We start from the raw sequence: 8,390 nt of genomic DNA on the forward strand, positions 1-8,390 counted from the left end.
GGGAAGAAATAAGCTCTAAGCACTATCAACAAGGCCCTATGCTTCCTAATACTAATGTTGAGGAAGTAAGAGAGGTAACTGGGAAGCAGGGATTGTCTCCAAGGGGTAGGAAAATTTCAAAACAAAGTAAATCTGCTAGTATTAGTAAACCTAATACTAGAGCTAGGAGTAGAGGTGTTTAATGTTTAGTTTTATATGTTGGAATGCTAGGAGCATCAACACTTTTGGTGCTCTTGAAAGGTTGATTAATTTAAAGAAAATTCATAAGTTGTCTATGATTGCCATTCTTGAGCCTTTTGCTAATCAATCTCAATTGGATTTTTATAGAATGAAATTGCAGATGGATTATTGTCATAGCAATTCCAATAACAAAATCTGGATTTTCGGACTAATGAAATGAAGTGTAAGGTGGTGGATATGAATCAACAATTGGTTACTATGGAAGCTCATCATGAGGATTGCACTGATCAATTTAATATTACCTATGTGTATGCTAAATGTAAAGAACATTTCAGGAGGACTTTATGGGATAGGTTAATACAATGGTCTGATACTGATCATCCTTGGTGCATTATTGGAGACTTTAATGTGATATATTCCACTCAAGAAAAACTTGGAGGCAGAGAGTATAATATTAGCAAAAGTCTTGATTTTATAAGCATTATTGAATATTGTGGACTTGTTGATATGGGGTATAATGGTCAGCCTTTCACTTGGTGTAACCATAGGAAGGATGCTGCTAGGATTTGGAAAAGGTTAGATAGGGGATTGGCTAATGATAAATGGTTAGAGAAGATGCCCCATACTAATATAACTCGCCTTCCTTCAGTGGGTTCTGATCATTGTCCATTATTGATGGAAATGAATGATAGAAAGGATGAAGTCATTAAATATTTTAAGTTCCTAAACTGTTGGACTGAAAATGACTCTTTTTATCAAACTGTTGAAAAGTGTTGGAATAGAAAGGTGGTAGGAAATCACATGTGGATTTTACATACTAAGATGAGGAGATTAACTACTACTTTAAGGAATTGGTCCAAGAAAGAATATGGGGATGTTTTTATTAAAACTAAGCAATTTGAAGAGATGGTAAAGAGTGCTGAGGAAAACATTCTTCAAGACAACAATCAGGAAAACAGAGAAAGATTGCCGGCTGTCAATGCTCAATACATAAGATATATGAAATTAGAGTATGATATTCTTCAACAAAAAACTCAGATACACTGGTTGAAAGAAGGAGATACCAACTCAAAATACTTTCATGCTATTATGAGAGGTAGGAGGAAAAGAATGTTTATTAATAAAATTGAGTCTGAGGATGGTGAGTGGATACAAGGGGATGAGAATATTGCTAGAGAAGCCTGTGATTATTATGGAAAAATGTTCACTGGTAACAATGAGAGAATCAATGAGGCAAAATTACAGTGTATCACTAAAATGATTACAGATGATCATAATAAGGAGTTGGAATAGATGCCTACAGTTGAGGAATTGAGCAAAGTGGTTATGCAAATGAATCCAAACTCAGCTCCTGGACCAGATGGTTTTGGGGGCAGATTTTTTCAAGCCTGTTTTGATATTATTAAAAATGATCTTCTGGCTGCAGTTAACTATTTCTTTAATGTATATGATATGCCTAAATATATGACTCATGCTTGTTTGGTATTGATACCTAAAGTGGATCATCCTAACAAGTTAAAGGATTTTAGACCTATCAGTCTAAGCAATTTTACAAACAAGATCATCTCCAAGATCATGAGTACTAGGTTGGCTCCTATATTACCTACTATTATTTCAGAGAATCAATCTGGTCTTGTAAAAGGTAGGAGTATTTCAAAAAATATTATGTTGGCTCAAGAAATTATTCATGGTATCAAATTACCAAATGAAGGTAAAAATGTGGTTATCAAATTGGATATGGTTAAAGCTTATGATAGAGTTTCTTGGTCATATACTTGTTTAGTATTGAGAAAGTTAGGCTTTGGTGAATTATTCATTGATAGAATATGGAGAATTATGAGTAATAATTGGTATTCCATAGTCATCAATGGCAAAAGACATGGCTTCTTTCATTCTACTAAAGGACTTAAACAAGGAGACCCTTTATCCCCAGCCCTATTTATTTTAGGTGCTGAGGTTCTTTTTAGACAGCTGAATATGCTCTATACTAATCAACTATATAGAGGTTTTCATACGGAGAAAAGAGGGCCACAGATTAATCACCTAAGTTTTGCTGATGATATAATTATTTTCACTTCAACTAACAAAAATTCTCTTCAACTGGTTATGGAGACTATAGCAGATTATGAGAAGGTGTCTGATCAACAGCTGAATAAAGACAAAAGCTTCTTCATGGTTACTGATAATACTAATCAAGATATTATAGATACTATAAATCAGGAAACTGGTTTTAGAAGGAAATATAGTCCTATTATGCATTTAGGTAGTCCTTTGTACATTGGGGGTCAAAGGATTATCAATTATTCTGAATTGGTGGAAAAGATTATCAATAAGATAGCAGGCTGTCAAACTAAGATATTAAACTTTGGGGGGAAAACTACTCTTGTCAAGCATGTTTTGCAGTCTATGCCTATTCATACTTTGGCTGCTGTTTGTCCACCTAAGACTACTCTTAAATATATTAAAAGAGTCATTGCTGACTTTTTTCTGGGGTAGTGATAAAGATAAGAAAAACTATCACTGGGCATCAAAGGAAAGTCTGTCTTATCCAGTCAAAGAGGGTGGTATTGGTGTTAGATCCTTAGAAGATGTATGCATTGCTTTTCAATATAAACAATGGTGGGAGTTTAGAACCAAGAATTCCTTGTGGAGTTATTTCTTAAGGGCAAAATACTGTCAGAGATCAAATATAGTGGCAAAGAAATATGATACAGGGGATTCTCTGGTTTGGAGGTATCTTACTAGAAATAGATATGAAGTGGAAAGGCATATCACTTGGAAAATTAATTTTGGCAATTGCAGTCTTTGGTGGGACAATTGGTTGGGAGATTGAGCCTTAGAAAATTATTGTGATCATGTGTCTAGCTTAAACAATATTCAGGTGACTGAGTTTATTGAATCTGGGAACTGGAATGAGAGTGCAATAAGGCAACATGTGCCTCCCCTGCTAGTACCTATGATGGAATGACTGATTCTGCTTATTAGATGCCTGAGGATAAGGGTCATTTTACTATATGTTCTGCTTGGGAGATTATTAGGAAGAAAAAAGTGCATGATCCTATTAATAAATGTGTTTGGCATAAAAATGTTCCTTTCAAAATCTCTTTCTTTATTTGGAGAGCATTGAGGAGCAAATTACCTACTAATGAGAGTTTACTGAAATTTGGAAAAGAGGAGGTTGATTGTTATTGCTGTTATATGAAAGGAAAAGATGACATCAATCACATTCTTATTACTGGTAGCTTTGTTAAATATATTTGGAAGATTCATACAAAAAGAGTTGGAATAGGAACATGAAGCACAACTCTCAGAAGTCTTTTACTTAATTGGAGAAGACTGACTGCTTATAATGAGGTACATAAATTAATTTTGCATATTTTACCTAACATTATTTGCTGGAACTTGTGGAAAAATAGGTGTTCTGTTAAATATGGCAACAAACAATCAAGCATTCAAAGAGTGGAAATTGCTATTTTTAAAGACATCATGCAGATTATACAAGCTGTCTATCCTAGCATACTGTTAGACCCGCAAACTACTTGATCTAACTACGTACATGTCAAGGACTTGGGCAATGGTCTTGACATGGATGATGACAAAACAGTGCAACACAAGTTCAAGTGCTTGGGTGTTGGCAAGGCATCTTGAACGTGCATGGCTTACGTGCGGGCTAAGGGCGTTGGCAAGACAGCAAGTTGGCTTGATGAAGCAAGGCTGTGAAGACTTGGCAATGTCAAGGACAAAGGCAGTTCACCCGAAATTGCTGAAATAAAACTAAGTGTGGAAGACAGCTAAAATATTCTAAGTGTTGGAAGCTGGCAGGATTATTCAAAGTGTTGGAATGAAGCCTGAAATATTCTAAGTGTTAGAATATTAGTATTTCGTGTAGATAAGAATGTAATTTGAATTAGATTCTATCTGTTGGAAATATAGCTGTTGGAAAGTTAGTTTTGAACCCTGGGCTGACATGTGTCGGGCATGTGTCATTTGTAACCGCCGCATGTAACTACATGTAACTGCCATTGTGCAGAATTTTGATTTAAGGTGGAAATTCGTCAAAGGCAAGGGACAGAGAGTTTTCTAGCCTTAGACTGATTTGTGAAGCCTTCCTTTGTATTAATTGTTGATTAATAAAGGTTGGGACTTGTTCCTGTAAATGCTGCCTGTTTATTACTTGTTTGACATTGCTGTTTAAGTATTTCTATACTTAGTCAATTCTGTGGGTGTAAGTAGGCTGAAGTATTACAGACGCTGTAAGACTGCCTAGAGTGGTGTGCGAGAAAAATAAATCGACCCTCTTTCACATACCATGGCAGACTAGTTGGGATAGATTGACTAATTTTGTTGATCATTGCCAACAGCAACTTAAAGTAACTATGGTTAGTTGGGAAAGACCACCAACAGGTATACACAAGCTCAACACTGATGGTAGTGCCATGCACAATACATGCCAAATAGGTGGTGGAGGAATTCTTAGGGATCACCAAGGTAATCTGATCTATGCTTTTGCTATTCCATTTGGTTTTGGTACTAATAATTTTGCAGAGATTCAAGCTGCTCTTCATGGATTATATTGGTGTCATCAACATGGTTTCAAGAAGATTATATTGGAAGTAGACTCTGAATTATTAAGCAAGTGGATATCCAATACAAATTCTATACCATGGAGATGTCAACAAGCTATCCAACAGCTCCAAGATCTTAGCAAAAAGATGGAATATTTTCATTGTAAACATGTATATAGAGAAGCAAATGGCACGGCTGACTTATTGGAAAAATGGAATTACAAGATAAATATAATACAACAATTTTACACTTCTCAACAATTAAGGGGTGCAATTAAAGGAAGTTTTATCTTGGAGAAAATGGGCATGCAACTTTTCAGAAGAAGGAAGTTAAATAGAATTAAACATCCTCCATAATTCTTTATGTATAATGGTTGATAGACTTAGTAGTTTGAAAACGTGTTTTATAAGTATATAGAATAGGTTACCTCTTTTATTAACTATTATAAAGGGAGAGTCTCCCTTATTCATGCTTTCTTAGAATTATGTAGTTTGAGAGGAGTCCTCTTTAGGTACTTAGTCTTAGACTACAACAAATATAAAGGGTTAGTTGTTAATTTTTAGTAGGTAAATCAACTTAACCCACCTTTGGAAGGAGGTAAGGTTTATGTCCCCCTCAATGTACCTTTTATTATATAAATTCTAAGGCCTGGGGGTGTTGCTTAGCCCCTGACCCACCTCAAGGTTCGTTTAACTAAAACAAAAAAGAATGAAGAGATTCAAAAATATCAATAGTCAATAGAAGAAGATAAGAGCAAAAGAAATCCATACACCTTCGAAATCTGAATCATCGAAGCACTGAGACTCAATTTTTCTCTTTTGAGGGGTGATGATGAGCCCTTGAGGTTACATGTGGTTTAATGGAAAAGTAGTGCACTGTAACGACCTGTTTAGTTATTTTGGGCAGCAGATTTTATTTCTGGAAAAACAGGCTGAGACGACGGACCCCACGACGGACCGTCATGGGCACGACGGACCGTCGCAGGGTCTCGTTTTAAAACACTTAGAAAATCTGAAATTGGGTACTGAAAATCGACTCTCTGAACTTCGTAACGAAATGGCAGGACGGACCGTCACAGACTCCTTGGTGGAAATTGAGTCTTTGAACCTTGCGACGACCTGCAAGACGGACCATCGTAGGAACGACGGGCCGTCGCAGGTTGTGTACCCAGTCTGTGTCAGATTTCTTTATACGTTTTAAGGGACGTTTTTGACTATTCCTGCTTTAATTATAAAGTTAGTGGGTTAATGTTAATAAGTCTAATTTCTTGGGGGTTAAAAGAGGTAACCTTAAGTTAATTAGTGGGTTATTATTGCCATCTTTTATTCTTAATTATATACTAATTAGGGTAAAAGAAAGAGGGTTGGAATAAGAAAATTTGAAAGCACAAGAGAGGGAGAAAACGAACGAACAAGGAGAGAAGAAGAACAAAGCTTTGGGAATTTGCTTGCTTGATCACTAGTCTTCGGTGGAGGTAGGTTATGGTTTCTCTTACGATATTCGTAGTAAACTCTTAATAGCGAATGATATGTATTGATAATATTGTAAACCCTGCTATGTGCTTACTTGTATGCTTGCATGAATGTAATTATATAATTGTGATTATATAAGCATGATGATGTTATTGAATCCCAAATCTTGCAAAACCCTAATCTCTTTGTTAATGATGAGTCCTTGGTATAAAGAAGGCGTGATGAACTAAAATAATGAGATTGATGATGCCTTGGTAAGAAAGAAGGCTTGATGAATTGATAGAAGGAGATTAGGGGTTCGGGTGTCACGAACCGACACGTAGATTTAGGGGATCGGAGTGTCACGTTCCGACACATAGTAGTAGGGGATCGGAGTGTCACGTACCGACACAAGAGGATTAATGAATATGAGGGAGCGGAGAGTCACATACCGACACAAGAGGAATAAAGATAATGAATCTTTAAAGATGTTAATATACTCAATCTAATGAACATAATTCCCAAATGAGTATGGTATTGAGGCTTGAGTCCTCATGTGTGAACTTGACGGTAATTGTTAATGATATAGTACTTGCTGTTACTACATGTTGAGTATCATAGTTAATTTTATGATATTACTTGGTATATATTGATTTATATTTTGAGTTGGCCGATGATATCTACTCAGTACCCGTGTTTTGTACTGACCCCTACTTTTATTGTTTTTTCTTTTTATTTGTGGAGTGCAGCAAACGTGCCGTCATCTTCGACTCAACAGTAACTCTAGCCAGTCTTCATTACTCCGGATATCAGGGTATGCTAATGCTTCTAGCTTGGACTGGATCTTCCTCTTCATGTCTTGATGCCTTGAAGTTCCGGCATGGACTAGCTTTTACGTAGTTTTAGCTTTTTAGAATACTCTTAGTTTAGTAATTTGATCATAGATGTTCTTGTGGTGATGACTTCCATATTTTGGGGATAATAATAGTTATTGATTTTATTAATGAGTTTAAGTCTTCCGCATTACTTTATGTTGATATTACATTGAAATGTTAAGGTTTAGATTGGTTGGTTCGCTCACATATGAGGGTAAGTGTGGGTGCCAGTCGCGGCCCGGATTTGGGTCGTGACAAACTTGGTATCAGAGCATTAGGTTCGTTGGTCTCATCACACAAGAACGAGTCTAGTAGAGTCTTAAGGAACGGTAGGGGGACACCTTTACTTTTCTTTGAGGGGCTATAAGACTTTAGGAAAATTCCATTCTTTCATTCTTTCTTTCGTGCTATTACTTGGGTCCAATTGGTATCTAGGTGATACAAATTGGTATCTGACCATCTTCACTCTGTTTCGCAGATGATTAGAACTAGAGAAACAACTGCGCCAACACCAACATCGGCAAGACAAGAAGCGTACGAGCTAGCCACTGGGGCTGTAGCTCAAGGAAGAGTAGCGGCAAGAGGCCGTGGTAGAGGTCGTGGGAGGACGTCCTCTAGAGGAAGAGGACGAGCACCTAGCCCGTCTGATACTAGGGCGGTGACTCCCCCACCGACTGAGGAAGTGGTAAGAGAGGGTGAGGAAGGGGAGAATGAACATGTGCAAAATGAGGAATTGCCACCCCAACCTACCCCAGAGATGATCAATCAGGTTCTCGCTTATCTTAGTGGGTTGTCTGATCAGGGTCAGGCCCCTCCAGTGTTTTCTGCACCACCTCCGATTTCAGAGGTACAACATGCAGCCACTATGACTCCTCGTATGGATGCCTCATTGGACATAAGCACGTTTCCACGTCTGACTACTGGGCCTATAATGACAAATGATCAACATGAACTTTTCAGTAAGTTCTTGAAATTGAAACCTCCAGTCTTCAAGGGTGCTGAATCTGAGGATGCTTACGATTTTCTGGTTGACTGTCATGAGCTACCACACAAGATGGGTATAGTAGAACAGTTTGGTGTTGATTTCGTGAGTTATCAGTTTCAAGGGAACGCCAAAATGTGGTGGCGGTCACATGTTGAGTGTCAACCAACAGAGGCACCACCTATGACTTGGGCCTCATTCTCTAACTCTTTTATGGAGAAGTATATCCCCCGGACTTTGAGGGATAGGAAAATGGATGAGTTCTTGAGCCTAGAGCAAGGTAGGATGTCGGTCAATGCATATGAGGCTAAGTTTCGTGCACTATCCAGATATGCC

General features: G+C 37.4%; 1 protein-coding gene across 1 annotated transcript; it reads left to right on the plus strand.

Moving 5' to 3' along the window:
• Positions 1 to 438: 438 nt before the first annotated feature.
• On the plus strand, positions 439 to 1,473 carry LOC138340460 (uncharacterized). The gene has a single exon (XM_069292185.1). It carries the CDS (start codon positions 439 to 441, stop codon positions 1,471 to 1,473), a length of 1,035 nt encoding a protein of 344 aa, XP_069148286.1.
• The last annotated feature ends 6,917 nt before the right edge of the window (positions 1,474 to 8,390 follow it).

This window comes from Solanum lycopersicum, chromosome 12 (genome assembly GCF_036512215.1).
Source record: "Solanum lycopersicum chromosome 12, SLM_r2.1".
In the NCBI taxonomy this organism is placed as follows: Eukaryota; Viridiplantae; Streptophyta; class Magnoliopsida; order Solanales; family Solanaceae; genus Solanum; species Solanum lycopersicum.